The 18821-nt window shown below is 36.8% G+C and overlaps 2 protein-coding genes across 6 annotated transcripts in view; one reads left to right on the top strand and one right to left on the bottom strand.

Moving 5' to 3' along the window:
• The window catches only part of ODR4 (odr-4 GPCR localization factor homolog), a 42173-nt gene extending 39902 nt beyond the window's left edge, over positions 1 to 2271 (bottom strand). For 3 of the 4 annotated variants that reach the window (XR_013414158.1, XM_077993443.1, XM_077993445.1), the window contains exon 1: positions 2120 to 2271. The gene's annotated coding sequence lies outside the window, so the exon portion shown is untranslated. The remainder of the gene's footprint in view (positions 1 to 2119) is intronic. The other variant, NM_001260697.2, reaches the window with a different exon arrangement.
• A 66-nt stretch (positions 2272 to 2337) lies between these two features.
• Positions 2338 to 18821, top strand: part of TPR (translocated promoter region, nuclear basket protein) — a 62888-nt gene continuing 46404 nt past the window's right edge. For both annotated transcript variants that reach the window (XR_013417135.1, XM_015121836.3), the window contains exons 1-11: positions 2338 to 2535; positions 2907 to 3215; positions 4949 to 5053; positions 8233 to 8306; positions 11290 to 11386; positions 15786 to 15889; positions 16230 to 16394; positions 16850 to 16942; positions 17362 to 17442; positions 17522 to 17609; positions 18337 to 18477. Coding sequence is in view for 1 of the 2 variants with exons in the window: in XM_015121836.3 (XP_014977322.1) it covers positions 2466 to 2535; positions 2907 to 3215; positions 4949 to 5053; positions 8233 to 8306; positions 11290 to 11386; positions 15786 to 15889; positions 16230 to 16394; positions 16850 to 16942; positions 17362 to 17442; positions 17522 to 17609; positions 18337 to 18477 (1327 nt within the window). In the remaining variant the exon portion in view is untranslated. The remainder of the gene's footprint in view (positions 2536 to 2906; positions 3216 to 4948; positions 5054 to 8232; positions 8307 to 11289; positions 11387 to 15785; positions 15890 to 16229; positions 16395 to 16849; positions 16943 to 17361; positions 17443 to 17521; positions 17610 to 18336; positions 18478 to 18821) is intronic.

The raw sequence follows: 18821 nt of genomic DNA, 5'->3' as shown, positions 1-18821 counted from the left end.
AGCTATAAAACAAACAGAGACTGCAGGAACACAGTTACAGTATTTTGAACACTGCAATTTAGGAATAATCATCATTTGGGTTCTGTAAAAAATGTGAATCTTATTCAGTACCACAAAGTTAAGGCTACCAGAGATATGCTGGGATGGTATATCTGATACCAGTAAACTGTCAGTCACAAGATGGTTTTGCATTTTAAAATTAAAGCCCAGAGAATGGATTCAAGTTTGAACTGTCCTACTAGAGGCTGTTTCATTATTGTTTCAACGAGCTTGCTCAGTTTTGTCTCAAAATACGTTAATTTCTTCCTAGCTCTTTTTTGACAACAATAGACGTGAATCAGATTTGCATATCATTTTTTAGAGACTAAGTCTAGGAATGCTTGTCTAAATATCACTGATGCCTCTGTGAAGTTAAGGGCTTTTACCTTTTAGTAATGCCTTAAGGTACGAAATTCTATATATAAACTTTCCTCTACTTCATCATATTATACTCCTTTTCCTTCTGCTCTAATAATTCTTAATTCTTGCAACAAATACAAATAATTCCAAAGTTATATTTACCCTTTTAACCTTAGTTCTTCTAGGGTGTCACTAATAGCCATATTAATGTGTAAGAAACTCAGTGCAATAGAGAGGTGAAAATCTGTTCAATTATGAAATCGGATTGAATGTCAGATAAATTTTTCTTTAGAGCTCTTTCAAAATGTTTAAATGTAGTCAACCATACTTTATAAAAGGCAGTACTAAAAATATATATAGTCAGCTTTCCATATCTGTGGTTTCCACTTCCATGTAGCCAACCAACCACAGACTGAAAGAAATTCTATTTTAAAAAAGCATGATTACATCTGTACCATTAGTGCAAAGATGTTTTTTCTTGTCACTATTCCCTAAACAATACAACAACTATAGCATTTACATTGTATTAGGCATTATAAGTAATTTACAGATGATTTAAAGTATCCAAATGCTACACCATTTAATATAAGGAACTGGAGCATCCATGGATTTCGGTATCCATGGGGTGGGCAGGTGAGAGGGTCCTGGAACCAATGCTCCACGGACACTAAGGGACCACTGTATTTTGCCTTATAGGGTCATAATTTTCCAGAAATGTTGTATATCAGCCAAAGCCTTTGTGATCCAAGCACTGTAACTGACACAACTCACTCTTCCTGGGCTCCGGTTTCCTAATCTATAAAATAAAGCATTTGAATCCTAGCAGATCTGAAAACCTATCTAATGTTAGGATTCTGTGAATCTAAATACAGAAAATCTACATTTCCCAAATGACAGATCAACAGTATGATAATACTGTGCGCTTAGGACATAGCATAATACTTCATATACCAGCAACTTTAATTACAGTGCTTATCTAAAAAGTATTTTGGGGGAAAAATCAACCTTAAGCTCCGCTGCTGATTTATTTTTCCTTAGTTATTACAAAATATCACAAAATGCTTCCATTTATATTTCTTAGATGGCTTCACAACATGATTCAAAAGTAGGAACTAGAGAAAAAGAATAAATTTCATATAAAAAATAAATCTCCAATTCACAGAAGGCCCACGACTGTGGGAACTGCAGAGAGAAGACATTGGGAATGCATTATTTACAATGAATAATTTAATAAATTCTTTCTGAAGAGTAATTAAACACGAAGCAATCTACGGATTGAGCTTTAAAATTACAGAATTATGATCTGGAAACATGCAAGTTCTATTACTGTAGCAATTAACAGTGTTTAAAAACTTCAGTTATAACAGTTTTCAATTTTAAAAACAATATAATGTTAGGTAGCAATTTCTGCAACGAAAAATTTAAAACACAGGCTACACTCAAAGTGCTAACGGTTTCTTTTAATTCTCCTCCTGAAGAATTAACCCGGGTCCTTAAATTCCCGGGTACTGTATCACTCAGTACCACCTCTCCACCGCCAAAAACCATTTAGGTACGCCGTTTCACACAAGGTAAGTTCGTCAGAAGTGTGTGCCGGAGTGACTGTCCATATGTTTCCAACACTCTGTCCCTTCCTTTTTCTCTTGAAAAGGGAGCTGTGTGCTCTAGTGCACACGCACGCGCACACACACACACATACACTACATTTAGGCTGACTTACCTGTTTTCAGAATGTGCACTCGTGGCCGACAATTACCTCGGACAGTCTGTCTGCTGGAGATGGGGTTTGGGGGCGCAAGTACCAGCCTCTAGGGGCCAGATTCCCTCCGGTCTCAATTCACTGCCACTTAATTCATCAGAAAGCGACCTACTTCCCACACCTCACTTCCCACTCCAAAGCTAGGGTCTTGGGAGTCAGGTGGCGCAGATTGATGACGTAAAACGCCCCCCTCCCTTCACCGCAGAGCCTCAGCCAAAGCGACTGCGGTCGCCACCCCGCCCCCTTCTGGGCGCCATAGAGAGCGTGGCGGTAGCCTGGAGCCTGCCGTCCGCCCCTACCGGGACCGATGCCCTCTAGTGGCTCAGTGTCCAGAAGCCGCCAAAGAGGACGATCCATGGCATCCCGGGGCTTTGATGGTAAGGTCACCAGCTCTTCAGGGAGGGCCATGGGGTGACGAGTACGTATGTGGCGCCACCGTGCGGACAGCGGTTACGGAGCGGAGATAGGAGAGCCAGGGGGGCGGGGAGAAAAACGGAAACTGAAAGGGCGGTGCGGGATTGGGCTCGCGGAAGGGAATGAGAAAAACACTACATTTCCCAGAGGCCTACAAGGCCTGAAGTGGGTGGAGCTGGAAGCCGGAAAATTGAGTGCGCAATAGGATCGGGGTAGCAGCTGAGCTCGGGTTCCCAGGGTGCGTAGCTTCCAACGGCTGCGCGCGCACTTCGGTCGCGGGCGGTGAGGTGCTGTTGCTGAAGTGCCGCCGCTTAGGCTGGACTCGATTTCCCAGGGTCCCGCCGCGGGAGTCTCCGGCGGGCGGGCGCGCGCGAGCCACCGAGCGAGGTGGTAGAGGCGGCGGCCCAGGCGTCTGGGTCCTCCTGGTCTTCGCCTTTCTTCTCTGCTTCTACCCCGTCAGCCGCTGCCACTGGGGCCCCTGGCCCCACCGACATGGCGGCGGTGTTGCAGCAAGTCCTGGAGCGCACAGAGCTGAACAAGCTGCCCAAGTCTGTCCAGAACAAACTTGAAAAGTTCCTTGCTGATCAGCAATCCGAGATCGATGGCCTGAAGGGGCGGCACGAGAAATTTAAGGTGGAGAGCGGTAAGTGAGATGCTCTTTCCGCACTTGGTTATGAGCTTGACTCTCGCCCTTTGGGTCTGGTCTTCCCCCTATCAAGTTGGCACTGGGTACCACGCTGTTAACCTCACTTCCTGGGCTCTTTGGATATCCTGAGCCTTCGCTTTCCTGCTCCTTACAGTTTGATAAGAAGCCTTTGAAAAATAAAATATGAATCTAAGTTTAGTACCATTTTCTTTGTCATTAGGGTAGGCTCATATAGGGACTCTTATTTCTCTTCGTCCGACAAACGGGAAACAGACTTGGCTGGAGTCTGCTAACCCATCTCTCTGAGCCTGGAGTACCTTGTATGTTTTGTTGCACTTCAACTGGTAGTGGCTCCGCCCTATTTTCTAGTCACCTGCATTCTAGGCCTTTGCCAAATTGACCACTCTGTGCACTTGTTCTTAGTGTGTGCGTCGTCCCGTGGCCCCAGAATGAATTACATGTTTACGAAAATGAATATTAGGTGCATAAGAGCGCTGGAAACACAGTGAACGTGCAGTACATAAATGTAATGTATCTGATTTCTCTCAAAAAGTTGGAGTTTGATAGAAAACATTAAAATTTTCTTGTAATTACCTAAAGTAGGCCTTTAAGTAAGAAAGTTACTGACAATAATGGCTTGAACATCCTTGAAAAAATATGAAGAATATAGTAATTACCATTAGTAAAATACAAACTTACTGATAATGTGTTTTGGTTTACCATTTGTTTGGGGAAGTTAATGCTGTTCTTGCTAAGTTGACTGGAAATTCTGAACAAGTTTTTACTTCAAAAAAAGTGTAACTGTCTGCTGGGCGCATTGGCTCACACCTGTAATCCCAGCACTTTGGGAAGCCGAGGCGGGCGGATCACGAGGTCAGGAGATCGAGACCATCCTGGCTAACACGGTGAAACCCTGTCTCTACTAAAAATACAAAAAAAAAAAAAAAAAAAAATTAGCTGTAGGTGGTGGCGGGCGCCTGTTGTCCCTGCTATTCGGGAGGCTGAGGCAGGGGAACAGCGTGAACCCGGGAGGCGGAGCTTGCAGTGAGCTGAGATCCAGCCACTGCACTCCAGCCTGGGCTGCAGAGGGAGACTCTGTCTCAAAAAAAAAAAAAAAGTAAAAATAAGTGTAACTGTCAAGCAGAATTGACTTTGAAAATTAGTTCTCTGATCTCAGAGCTGAGTAGTACGTTGCATTCTATATATTAATTTGCACCGTAAATATTGAGTGTCTTACTCCTGATACTATGCTGAGCACGATATTCAATCCCTTCCCTTGGGAAGTTTACACATTTACGTAAATTTAGTAGTTTTATGCTTTCAGGTAATATCTTGACTACTATAAAAGAAGCCTTTTAAAACAAAGCAATTTTTTTTTTGTCTAAACAATTTTTTCTCGTTTAATAAATACTTCATGGTAAGCAGTTTACTGATGTCTGGAGAAAATACTAAGATAAATGAGACATGTTACCTGCCTTAAAGACATTCATTTGTAAAGTCCCTTTTAGGCCTTATTTTTATTTTAATTTTTTGTCATGTAAGTCATTTGGAAATACTCTAAGTCCTTTTCAGTGCTCAGTCTATTTATCTTTACTCAGATTCTGTTACGTGAAGTGCAATTCTAGTACTATACCTTAAATTTTAAATTCGAGGTTATTAGAAATAAATAACAGTATTGACAATGTATGTACATGTGTTTGATTTTGTTGTTTTTTGCTTGTCTGCTGTAGAACAACAGTATTTTGAAATAGAAAAGAGATTGTCTCACAGTCAGGAGAGACTTGTGAATGAAACCCGGGAGTGTCAAAGCTTGCGGCTTGAGCTAGAGAAACTCAGTAAGTATTTAGTTCGTCTTTGTAAGTATTCTCGGAGTATTGAAATCTTCAGAGACTCCTTTATATACTTGGGAAACATTTACTTACTAAATATGAAGATATTGATTAAGCATCATTGGTTTTTATTATGGTGATATTTTGATTTTTCACTTAGTAGTAAAGATTTTGTAAGAACACAGAACTTAATGGACAGGAGGCCTGGATTCTTATTCTGATTTTGCTATTAAAAACGCTTTTGCCACATGTAAATCTTAACAGTATCTGATTATTGTTTATAAAATGGCTAGACCCACATACCTGTCTACTTAGACAGCTTTGTAAATCAAATAAGAGTTCTTGAAATATTTTTTAAAAGGTGGAAGCGTTATGCAACTAAAGAAGTAGAGAGTAGCTTGTTTTTATGTTGAAGAATCAAAGCCTATTGATTTCATTATATTTATGTTTTAACTTTTTAAATAATTTTTATAAATATCTGTGAATCTCAGGATATTTCCCCTTTAAGGCCTAGTTCCTATAAAAGATTGATAGCTAATCTCTTTCTTAGTTTTCTTACATCATTAAGTTTTAGAAACCTCACAAGATGTTTGAAGGGGTGGCCTGCCCCTCCACACCTGTGGGCCTTTCTCCTTAGGTGGAACGAGAGACTTAAGAAAAGAAATGAGACACAGAGACAAAGTATAGAGAAAGAAAAAGTGGGCCCAGGGGACCCTGCTCACCATACAGAGGACCCACGCCAGCAGTAAGACATATGAATAAAGATCTCTGTGACATGAATAAGTTTAAGGAAAAGTGCTGTGCCTTGATATACATATGCAGACGTCTCCATAAACCTTTTTAGTGCATAAAGAGCAGCATTGCTGCTAGCACGTCCCACCTTCAGCCCTAAGGCGGTTTTCTCCTTTCTCAATAAACAGAACATACAATAGGGTTTTACACTGAGATGTTCCATTGCCCAGGGTGTTCCATTGCCCAGGGACGGGCAGGAGACAGATGCTTTTGTTTATCTTAACTGCCAAGAGGCCTTCTTTCCTCTTATACTTCTTTCCTCTTCTTTCCTCCTTAGCACATACCCTTCATGGGTGACAGACTGGGGGACGATCAGGTCTTTCCCTTCCCACGAGGCCGTACTTCAGACTATCACATGGGGAGAAACCTTGGACAATACCTAGCTTTCCTAGGCAGAGGTCCCTGCAACCTGCAGTGTATGTGTCCCTGGGTACTTGAGATTAAGAGAATGGTGATGACTTTTCACAAGCATACTGCCTTCAGGCACTTGTTTAACAAAGCACACCCTGCACAGCCCCAAATCCTTTAAACCTTGAGCCCCCACAGCACAGTCTCTTGCAAGGACAAGGTTGGGGGTAGGTTCACAGATTAACAGCATCACAAATATAGAACAAAATGGAGTCTCTTATGTCTACTTCTTTCTATATATACACAGTAACAGTCTGATCTCTCTTTTCCCCACAAGATGTTAAAGATCCTGACATTTCTTAGGAGGATGATATGTCCTGTGCTTTGCTTCTACCATCCAAGTTCTAACCAGGCCCGACCCTGTTTAGCTTCCGAGATCAGACAAGATTGGGTGCCTCAGGGTGGTCTGGCTGTAGACTACTTCTGATTCAAGAAAGCAAACGTCAGAACATTAGGAAAAATCTCTATAGAGGCATAATTAATTTTTTTTTATTTTTATTTTTGGAGACAGAGTCTCACTCTGTTGCCCAGGCCAGAGTGCAGTGGTGCGATCTTGGCTCTCTGCAACCTCTGCCTCACGGGTTCAGAAGATTCTTGTGCCTCAGCCTCCTGAGTAGCTGGGATTACAGGCATGTACCACCAGGTCCAGCTAATTTTTGCATTTTTAGTAGATAGAGTGGTTCGCCATGTTGGCCAGGCTGGTCTTGAACTCCTGGCCTCGAGTGATACTCCCGCCTCGGCCTCCCAAAGTGCTGGGATTGCCACCGTCCCTGGCTGGCATAATTAAATGATATTTAATATAGTTCAGTTTTAATGTGATTGTTGGAGAAGGAACACAGGAAGTTCATAATCAAAGGAATGATTAAAATTGCAACTTTCTTTCTTAATGGGTTCATGACCATCAACTATTTAGGTTATAACTTTTTTCAGCTACTTTTGGTACACCTCATTTTAAAAACATAATGTATATGCATACATGTGTGATGGAGCATATATAGCTAGATCTGGTTCATTATCTATGTAGTTTTGCCTAGGCATAATAGGAAGATCTGTTTGGTAGTAGTGCCGAGGAATTTGAGAAAAATTATTGTGAAGACAGCTTTTATGAGATCTGGGAGAAGAGAAAAAGGGAGGAACCTACAGATACATCAGATACCTTCCTGTGGTATACAGTTAATATGTGTGTGTGTGTTTATGTACTGTGGATCAGTAAGTCTGGAAAGCAGTAAATAATGTTAAAACAAAATAGAAAATTTAGACCCATTTAATGGGGTCCTCTTTAAATAGTAGTTAAGATTAGAATTAATTATAATGTATTTGCTTATTAAATTACCAGCATATGTATTTTAGTGAAATACAGTTTCACAATGTATATTTTTGGAAAAATTTCAAAAATTATATTTTTTCTAGTTAGCCTATGTTTAGAAGAGAAACTGTGTGTAAGGGAAAAGAGCCCATTTTGAGTGGCAATTGAGAAATTGATAAGTGTGTTATCAAGCATAATATTTTTTTTCTTTAAAGGCTGTATGTAGAGTGATAAACACGATAGGAATTGCAAATATTCATTATTGTGATTTGTTGTATATACATGTTATATAGTTTAAATGCTATTTTCTCTCTTGATCCTATCTTTTTAACTGCATTTTCTTGTTGCTAAATACAGGTCACTGTTTCTTATGATATATGTTGACTTAGAAGATGGCATTGAAAAATAAAGGAATTACTAATTGCATATGACTTTCCCCATAAATGTTGGCTAGGATTATTATACATTTGATTTGGAGACAGGATAGCATATTTAAAATTTTGGTCTAGAACACAGTAAATTTTGAATGTATTCATGAATTTGAAATGTGATGTGCATGCAGTCCTTCTGGGCTTCTGTTTTTTCATTTTTAAAATGTGTAAGGTTGGCAGTTGCAGAAAAATACTCATTGCAAGTTTTAAGCAAATGTGTATGTATTCATAAAATTCCTTTTATCCAGGCAATCAGCTGAAGGCACTAACTGAGAAAAACAAAGAACTTGAAATTGCTCAGGATCGCAATATTGCCATTCAGGTAAGAGATATTTCTTTGAATAAGCTCATTGTAGATGTGTTACTTGAAGAGACATTCTATTCTGATTGTTTATTAGTTATTAGTCCATGGGAAGATGTAACTGATGTCCTCTTAGGAGAAGCTACTGACAAAAATAAGTATATATAAATTCCTTAATTGGATCTATGTTTTATTGATAGATTGGACATTTCTTTTACTCAACAGAAATTATCTGTTGAATGCTTACTGTAGTCCAGGTATTACACCAAATGTGATACAGTTGGGGATTTGGGTGAATCCACATTGGTAATCATTTCTTTAGGGTAGTTTTGTAAGAATAGCAGTTTGAATATGATCCCAGGGATTGCTGACAAATTTGTTAAAGTGGTCACATGCAGTTATTTTTTAGCCAGATACAACTTTATACTTTTGCCATTGCTTTTTTAAAATTTACATTTTATTTGCTGTTAAAAGATAATTTCTTCAAATTTCTGAAGGGAAAAAAAAAATTTACTTCCAAAATCTGAATAGGAGCAAAAAAGCCTCGTAATATGCCTAGAAAGGCTTTGTAAGAAATGTATTTATATGAAGAAAAACTCAATACCCAATAAAACTCAAATACTTTTCTGAAAACTGTGAGAATATACCTTTATAAATGAAGATATTACAAATTTCTGGATGGAAATGGTTTCCAAATTAATGTGTTGGTAATACATTTTGACTCTTAAATCCAAGTCAGATAGCCAGAAACTTGTTAATGTAGTTCTAAAAATGATTGGGGGAAAAAAAAGCATAGTGTAGCTAGGATGCTTCTAAAAAAGGAAGTATCAGTTTAAAAATACTTGCATAGCCACATATTCAAATGTTTTATAAAGCTATGGTTATTAAAACATTACAATGCTGATATAAGAATCAGTACAGAGAATAAAAGGCAGTCCAGAAATAAAACCCAATACGGAGGTTCTTAATCTTTTGGAAAGAAAGCAGAACTGTCACAAAATCTTTATAAATCTTATAAAAGCTATGGATCTGTAGCCCAAGAAAATAGTGTGCACACAGTCACATAAAATTTTGCAGGAAAAAAATCCATGAAGCAACTTAAAAAGTAATAGAAATTATTTAACTGCTTGATGGCTGAAAAAAAGAAACTGAAAACTTTTTCACTAAGATCCAATGGAAGGCCGGGATGCCCACTCGCCATTTGTATTCAGTATAGTACTGGAAGTACCAGCGAGAGCAATCAGACAAGGAAATAAAATGCACCCAAATTGGAAAGGAAGAAATAAAATTATCTCTACTTATAGATTATATGATCCTATATGTAGAAAACCTCAAAAGATTCCACAAAAACCTGTCAGAGCTAATAAGTAAATTTATACAGTTGCAGGATACAAAATCAATATTAAAAAATCTTGTAGCATTTCTATACACAAATAATGACCTAGCTGAAAAAGAAATCGAGACAGCAGTTTCATTAGGGTACCATCCAAAAACCAAAAAACAACTTAGGAATAAATTTAACCTGAGAGGTGAAAGATTCGTATACTAAAAATGATATAACATTGATGAAAGAAATTGAAGATGCAAATAATTGGAAAGATATCCCATACTCATAGTTAAGAAGAATTCATATTGCTATAATGTCCACACTATATAAAGTGGTATAAAGATTCAGCCCAATCCTGTCAGAATTCCAGTGGCACTCTTCACAGAAATAGAGAAAAAAATCTAAACTTCTGATGGAATCAGTTAAAAAATCCTGAATAACCAAAGCAATATTGAGCAAGAAAAACAAAGTTGGAGGCATCATACTTCATGATTTAGAAAACTGTTATAAAACTATAGTAATCCAAATAGTACAGTACTGACATAAAAACAGAAACATGACCAATGGAATAGAGAGCCCAGAAATCAATCCAAACGTAGGGTCAACTAATTTCAACAAGGGTGCCAAGAAGATACAAAGGAGACGGGATTGTCTCCTCATTAATGGTGTTGGGAAAACTGGATTTCCACATTTGAAGAAATGAATGTTGGATGTTTGTGCATCATATACCAAAGTCGAGCCAAAATGGATGAACGATCTAAATGTAAGATCTGAAGCCATAAAACTCAGAGAAGTGAACATAGGGGAAAGATTCTTGACATTGGCCTTGATAATGATTGTTTGGATATTACATCAGTAGTTCAAGCTGCAAAAAGAATTAAATGGAGCTGTATCAAATTAAAAAGCTCCTACACAGGAAACAAGAATATTAAAAGGCAACCTACAGTTCTGGCATAGGTAGCTTGAGATTGGTATTTCTCAACGGCATATAAATTGCCATTGTCTTGCTGGGAAGCAGTTTGACAAGTTTTTTGGTTTTTTGTTTTTGAGACAGGGTCTCGCTCTGTCACTCAGGCTAGAGTGCAGTGATGCAGTCTCGGCTCACTGCAGCCTCCGCCTCCCGGCCTCAAATGATCATTCCACCTCAGTTTCCTGAGTAGGTGGGACTGCAGGCACATGCCACCATGCCTGGCTTTTTTTTTTTCTACTTGTAGAGATGGGGTTTTGCCATGTTGCCCAAGCTGGTCTTGAACTCCTAGATTCAAATGATCCGCCCAGCTTGATTTCCCAAAGTGCTGTGATTACAGGCATGAGCCACTGCACCCGGCTGACAAAATATATTAAAAGTTTTAAGTAATTCAATTTTTAGAAATCTTTCTTGAAAAATAGTTTGAACTAAGGTGTAAATACAGTGATATTCTAAGTTATTAGGACATTTCCTTGTGATTAAAAGAGATATGAGAAAAATTTTCATAAGTCTGGTAAAAATGTTTTAAAAATCCAAAACTTAAATAGAAACATTGGAATTATGGATATTTTTAATTTTTTGATGTGTAAATTATAAGAGAAAGCCAATCATTTAAACTGCAGCTGATGTTAACTAAAGTGACAATTCTATGTTCACTTTCCTGTATTGCTCTACTTGATTTTCTTATTTATTACTCCTTTATATGACAGAGCCAATTCACAAGAACAAAAGAAGAATTAGAAGCTGAGAAAAGAGACTTAATTAGAACCAATGAGAGACTATCTCAAGAACTTGAATACTCAACAGGTATGAAGAAGTGCTTTTAGCTTTTAGTTCCATTGCTTTATTTTTCTTCTGATAATGCTAGGAGTTAATACTCAGCCCATTTCTGTTGCTAATATTTTTTTGTTATGGTTGAGTATAGAGTTGTAATATCCTATTATTTCTCATACTCATTTATCTTTAAATCATTATCAAGTGTTTAAAGAAGTGTCTAGAAAGTGCAAGAAATGAAGAACATCTCAAAGAAGTAGTAATTTGGACCAAATTTTCCATGCAAAGATTTTTACTATAATGCTATACATAATATCAGATTGGAAGCACTTTAAATGTTCATTTGCAAAGACTGAACTACTGTTCTTCATTTCATATGGACATCCTTGCTATATAATAAGCATGCAATATAAGAACCTATACTCAGCTCATATTTATAAACAAATTGAAGGAGACAGGGACATAAAATACATAAACATAGACTATAGTATATAATACAACTGATGTAGTCAGGTGAACTTGACTCTGAAGCAGTTAATGGTAAGAAGTTTCCTTTGGTGGCTGGGCATGGTGGCTCATGCCTGTAATCCCAGCACTTTGGGAGGCCGAGGCGGGTGGATCATGAGGTCAGAAGTCCAAGAACAGCTTGGCCATGATGGTGAAACCCTGTCTCTACTAAAAATAACAAAAATTAGCTGGTCATGGTGGCACGCATCTATAATCCCAGCTACTTGGGAGGCTGAGGCAGAGAATTGCTGAAACCCAGGAGGTGGAGGTTGCAGTGAGCCAAGATTGTGTCACTGCACTCCAGCCTGGGCGACAGAGCGAGACTCTGTGTTTAAAAAAAAAAAAAAGAAGTTTTTGGGGTCCTTTTGTGTGTGTGTGTGTGTGGTTTTTGAAACCTTTTTATTTCTATAAAAGAAAGAATTCTCAGATATTTATGTCATTATACAATAATATTCCATTAGTTAGGTATACTTTCCCAGTCTCACGAGAGTTCCTTCAAAATACTTGCTGAGTGTGTTGATCAACAAGTGGTAGTTACAATTAAAGGAATTCATAAAATCTAGATATTTAATAGGTAGTTGTAAAAAAATGTATATTCTATATTGAGTAGAAGATTTTTATATTTATCATTGCTTTTTAGCTTAATGGTTATAAAATTTTAATAGATCTTCGGATATGTATCAGGAAAATTAAGGTTGATGTTGAATATTTAACTTACTTAAGATACTATATTTAAAATAAAGAAACTTGGATAATTCACAGGTTTGGATACACAAATTTCAATTTTTTGTCATCTATTTGTAGAAATTGAATTTGTAATTAACTATGGCAGAAACAAGTTAAAATAAGGGAGTGGAGAGCTACAGTTGACCCTTAAACAACACAGTGGTTAGGGCTGCTGACCCCCCCCCCAGTTGAAAATTTATGTGTAACTTTTGACTCCCCAAAAACTTAACTACTGCTGTTAACTAGAAATAACTTACCAATAGCATACACAGCAGATTGTCATACGTTTTGTTTGTGATCTGTATTACTGTGCTGCTTCAATAAAGTGGAGAAAAAAAATGTTAAGAAAATCATAAGGAGGAGAAAATACATTTACTGTTCATTAAATGGAAATGGATCATCACAACCATCTTCATCCTCCTTGTCTTTACCTAGGCTGAAGAATAGGGGTTGGTCTTGCTGGCTCAGGTGCCAAAGGTAGAAGCGGGAGGCAGGAGAGGGAGGCACACTGAATGTAACTTTCCTTCCACCATTCGCTGTAGTTTCAGTGCCCGTGTAAGGAAACGGTCTATGTCATAAAAGAAATCAAAAGCAGTCTTGGATAATCAGAACCCTTCCGCCAGATAGTCTGTTATCGATTTGTTTTCTGACACTGCTAGTTCTACGTTCTTTTTCCTCATTGTCTCGCACGGGTTTTGAAGCACTCATTTCCATCCAGTCATCTTCTGTTAATTTCTCTGATATGGTATCTGTTAGCTCTTGGATTTCTCCAAGGTCCATATCTTGAAACCCTTCATCCCACCTTTTTTGCCATATCCACAATCTCTTTCATGATTCCCTTGATTGGCTCTGTTATAAATTTTGTGACATTATGCACAACATCTGGACGGTTTCCTCCAACAGGAATTTATTATATTAGCCTTGATGGCTTTCATAACTTTTTCTGTAACAGAGATGGCCTCTTCAATTGTGTTATCCTTTAAAACTTTCATGGTATTTTCTCTGTTGGGGTACTCTTCCACAGTGTTGACTTTTTTTTTCCACAAGGTGTCATCTCTACTGAGCCGTAAAGGTCCTTATGACCCCGATCTAAAGGCTGAATTAGAAACATGTTTGGGAGCAAGTAGACTGCTTTGACACCTTCCATGTTGAACTCCTGGGTTCTGGGGCCAGAGACAGTGTCTAAAATCAAAAGAACTTTAAAGGTAGCCCCTTGCCCTGGCACGGTGGCTCATGCCTGTAATCCCAGCACTTTGGGAGGCCAAGGCAGGTGGCTTACCTGATGTCAAGAGTTCGAGGCCAGCCTGGCCAACATGGCAAAACCCCGTCTCTACTAAAAATACAAAAATTAGCTGGGCATGGTGGTATTCGCCTGTAGTCCCAGCTACTCAGGAGGCTCATGTGAGAATTGTGTGAACCAGGGAGGCAGAGGTTGCGGTGAGCGGAGATCATGCCACTGCACTCCAGCCTGGGGGATAGAGTGAGACTCTGTCTCCAAAAAAAAAAAAAAAAAAGGCAAGGTACTTTCTGACTTCAGGGACAAAGCATGAGTGGAACCAGTTCAGAGAAAGGCGTCTCTCACTGTCCAGGTCTTCTTCTTGTGTAACCAAAAGACAGGCAGCTGGTTTTTATCTTTTTCCTTTGGGCCCTGGGGTTAACAGCTTTATAAATAAGGGCAGTCCTTATCATAAACCTGACTGCATTTGCGCAATGTGGTAGAGTTAGCCTATCCCTTCCTGCCCTAATCCTGGTACTCCCTTCTCTTTCTTACTAATAAATATCTTTCGTGGCATTTTTTTTTCCAGAATAGGACACTTCCATCTGCATTAAAAACCTGGTGCAGGGATATAACCTTTCTCAATGATTTTCTTAACAGCATCTGCTGTTTCTTGGTTGACAGAACGTGCTGCTTCTGTTTTCTTGACTTTTCTTTAAGTCAAACCTCTTTCTAAAATTATCAAACCATCCTTTGCCGGCATTAAAATCTCCAGCTTTAGATCTGTCACCTTCCTTTTGCTTTAAATTGTCATATAATAATTGTTTTACCTCAAATCATATTAGAGTCTATAGGTATGTGATAGCAATCCTGCACCCCATAAAAGCTGCATTTTCAATACGAGATAGGAAGGTATTTTGCAGAAATGCACTTTTTTATGCTTGCTGGAGTAGCTGCAGTGATGGCTTTATGAATTTTCTCCCTTTTTTTTTTTTTTTCAAAAAAACAACGGTCTTTATACTGGATTCATTCGTCTTGAAATGGTGGGTAACCATAGCTGCAGTCCTCAATCTATGGTACATATCAAGCAATTCAACTCTTTAAAATATTGTCATGACATTTCTCTGCTTCTTAGAAGCACTTCCAGCATCACTTGTGGCACTTCTTATGGAACCCGTGTTGTTATTCAAGGTTTATGGTATTGCACTAAACATGATGACAAATATGCAAAAACTTCAAAAGATTTCAAGGTTTATGGTATTGCACTAAACACAATGACAAATATGCAAAAACTTCAAAAGGTTTCAAGGTTTATGGTATTGCACTAAACACAATGACAAATATGCAAAAACTTCAAAAGATTACTGTTTTCTGCATTATGCAATTTACTAGAGAGAAACTGCTCACGTTAAGAGTCACACAGCATTCCATACAGATACTCAAAACACTTGCGCTTACTGCAGGAGTATCAGGAGGTGGCTATGAAAGTATTACAGTAATATAGTATGTATTACAGTTTATGCAGTTATGGTTTAATAAAGCATCTGTACATTTGTTTATATTTCTGTTGATTACAAATGAGGTTGTGTACTGTTGGTATAACTTTCGATAAAATTTTTAAGTTTGTTTCATAGATTTGTGCATATCTTAATGGTAGTAAAGATAAAATACACTAATATCTACATATATTTTATGCACTTACAGTAGCTTTTTCTTAGTTTGTTTCCATTTCTGGGCTGCCTGGATTGGTCTGTGGTCTCTGAGGTTTTCAAATTGTTGTAAGTTTTTGGGAAAAAGGTCCAATATATTTATTGAAGAAAATATGAGTGGAAGTGAATCTGCACAGTTCCATACTCTGTTATTCAAGGGCCAGCTGTGCTACTTTGTATTAAAGATTTATATTCCTAGAAATATATTTTTGATATTTGGTTCCCCTGAGTGTTAATTAGTCATTATTTTTTAATTCTCTTTTCACCATTCTAGAGGATGTTAAACGTCTAAATGAAAAACTTAAAGAAAGCAATACAACAAAGGGTGAACTTCAGTTAAAATTGGATGAACTTCAAGCTTCTGATGTTTCTGTTAAGGCAAGTAACAGATGATTCCTAATGCATAAACTGTAGCTTTTAATTAAAACTCACCTAAATTAAATTTCAAATACAGGCAATAAAGTAATTAAAAGCTGCATTTTGTTTTGTTTTTAATGTCAGAAAATTAAGCATTAGGACAATTCTATTTCAACTGTTTTGCTTGTTTGAAATTTACGTTTGTTACAGTTCTTAATGTTTTCTAGTTAAGGATCTATGCAAATACTTAATTTCTGTTTTGAAATAAAATTCTGCTTGTGTCCCTTAGCTACAGACAAAATCTTTTGAATAATCGTATATCTTCTTTAACTGTAGATGTTATTTTCTTGGATTTCTTTAGTATCGAGAAAAACGCTTGGAGCAAGAAAAGGAATTGCTGCATAGTCAGAATACATGGCTGAATACAGAGTTGAAAACCAAAACTGATGAACTTCTGGCCCTTGGAAGAGAAAAAGGGAATGAGATTCTAGAGCTTAAATGTAATCTTGAAAATAAAAAAGAGGAGGTAAGTTAGTAAAATTGTTTTTCTTCATGTTGAGTATAACTTACATTTGTGTGTTAGTTTATTAAATATGTATTCAGTATTGTGTACCTGATTAGTTGTAAGATTAGTGGTTAAATGTGAATAATGCATTAGCATTTGGCATAGGAAATCAACCAATTGCATTTGCATAAAAAATTTAAGATTCATTGTTGAATCTGGATAGTATCTACTGTGTTTTGATGTATCTTTCCTAAAATATGTGTTTGTTTAAGAAGTGGTGATAAGTTTTTGTGAGCTAAATCTAAACATTGTTCTGTGAGCAGTTATTCTTAGTTTTCTTAAATATGCACATTTGAATTGCTTTTTCAGGTGGGGACGGGGAGTTACTCAGCTTTTCCTTAGCAGCATAAACCTCATGTCAGAGTAATTTCAATTGATATGACATCCTTTAACTCTGCTCTATGTTTTGTTTTTAGGTTTCTAGACTGGAAGAACAAATGAATGGCTTAAAAACATCAAATGAACATCTTCAAAAGCATGTGGAGGATCTGTTGACCAAATTAAAAGAGGTATATATGACCATTAAAAAGTCTTTTTTACAAAATATTAAAGAACTTATGAAGCTGTTATTTCACAAAATGATGTCATGTTTTAATCTGTCCTTGAGTCCATAAAGCAGTGAGAGTACTACTTCCATATGCTGTAGCTAGGCTAAAATAGAATCAGAAATAGCAATTATATGTTATATCGAAAATACTATGTAAAAAATGAGTATGGGTTAATTTTTTTGTTTAATTATTTTACTTTGAATTTAAAATATCAGTAATATTTTATCCATAATTTATCTTTGTCATGAAGACCGATTTGAATTTGAGTGTTTTCGATTTAGCTCTGACTTTACAAAAATGGAATTTTTCATCTTGTCATTTGATAAGCATTCTAAATTTAGTTCAAAGTAGACTGCTATAATTGGGCTATATTTTTTCAGGCCAAGGAACAACAGGCCAGTATGGAAGAGAAATTCCACAATGAGTTAAATGCACACATAAAACTTTCTAACTTGTACAAGGTAAATATCCCACCACACATGTTAGTATCTAAATGTTGCATTGTTGACTGTTAGGTAACTTTTTAAAATTAACTTTTAGAGTGCTGCTGATGACTCAGAAGCAAAGAGCAATGAACTAACCCGGGCAGTGGATGAACTACACAAACTTTTGAAAGAAGCTGGTGAAGGTAAGTGTTTTCGATTATGGGAACATTATTTTTGTTATTATAGTCTTTTTTCTTTTTACCCTTGTTTTGTATAGATTATTGGATTTAAGTGTTAGACTTTATTTGGGATGAAATTAGGTACAGAAGAAAGAATTTTGGATTAGGAAATTTGGAGTTATATCTTAAGCAAAAGTAAGTTTATGTATTTTTGAAAATACAGACAGCAGGGGGTTTTGTTCGTTTTTCATCTAATAATCTTGTATAATTTCCTGATTTCTAATCAGAAAGTTTTCTTTTTTGAAACATTTACTCTGATTAAGTATGTTTGAGTACTCTTGGTTTATAAATAAGACATCCTCTTTAAGTTATCATTTGCATTTTGTAAAGTCTTTTATTTCCTCAAATTTTTGCTTTTTTCAGTGTACAATATTTATGGTCTTTTCCAATAATTTCCTTTGCTTAGGATTAAAGATCAAAATCGAAATCAAAGATATGCCTAGAACCACTTTTTACCCTTTGGGTTTCCTTATTTTCATTGTGGGTAAGAGACATCAAAAGGAGAAACACCAGGCCAAGACAATTACAAAATTAAAAGTAGAGCAAGAACTTTCAATAGATACTGTCAGCTGAAGCCTCTCTAGAAATTTAATATTATCTGCTCAGGAGAGAAGTGACTGATCTATTGCATTTTGTAAACTAAAATTTTAACTGTATGTTTGAATATTTGGTCTTTAAAATTGTTTTTTAGCCAACAAAGCAATACAAGATCATCTTCTAGAGGTGGAGCAATCCAAAGATCAAATGGAAAAAGAAATGCTCGAGAAAATAGGGAAATTGGAGAAGGAATTAGAGAATGTAAATGACCTTCTTTCTGCCACAAAACGTAAAGGTATGCCTAATAGATGCTTGTTAGTGACTTGAAATACTACAGCTTTCCTACATAAAAGTCATTTAATTTGATTAATAGTATTTGTCATGCTGTGATGTAGGAAACTCCATCAAGTTATATTAATAGAATTTGTTTTAAAATTAATACTCTGTATCTTTATAGAATCAAGTATATAAATACCATTTGATCACACACAGTCTTGTAAATTCCCAGGTTATTGTGTGATTTTTAGAATTAGATGTGTTACATGACTTTTTGATGTCATATATTTAAAATTTTTATAGGAATCACTATATAATGTACAGTACATGTCACTTATCTTGAAATAATTATTAATGACTTTT

The sequence above is a fragment of the Macaca mulatta genome, chromosome 1 (assembly GCF_049350105.2).
Source record: "Macaca mulatta isolate MMU2019108-1 chromosome 1, T2T-MMU8v2.0, whole genome shotgun sequence".
Lineage (NCBI taxonomy): Eukaryota > Metazoa > Chordata > Mammalia > Primates > Cercopithecidae > Macaca > Macaca mulatta.
The sequence above is the reverse complement of the archived record's forward strand: the minus strand, read 5'-3'. Positions and strand labels throughout refer to the sequence as shown.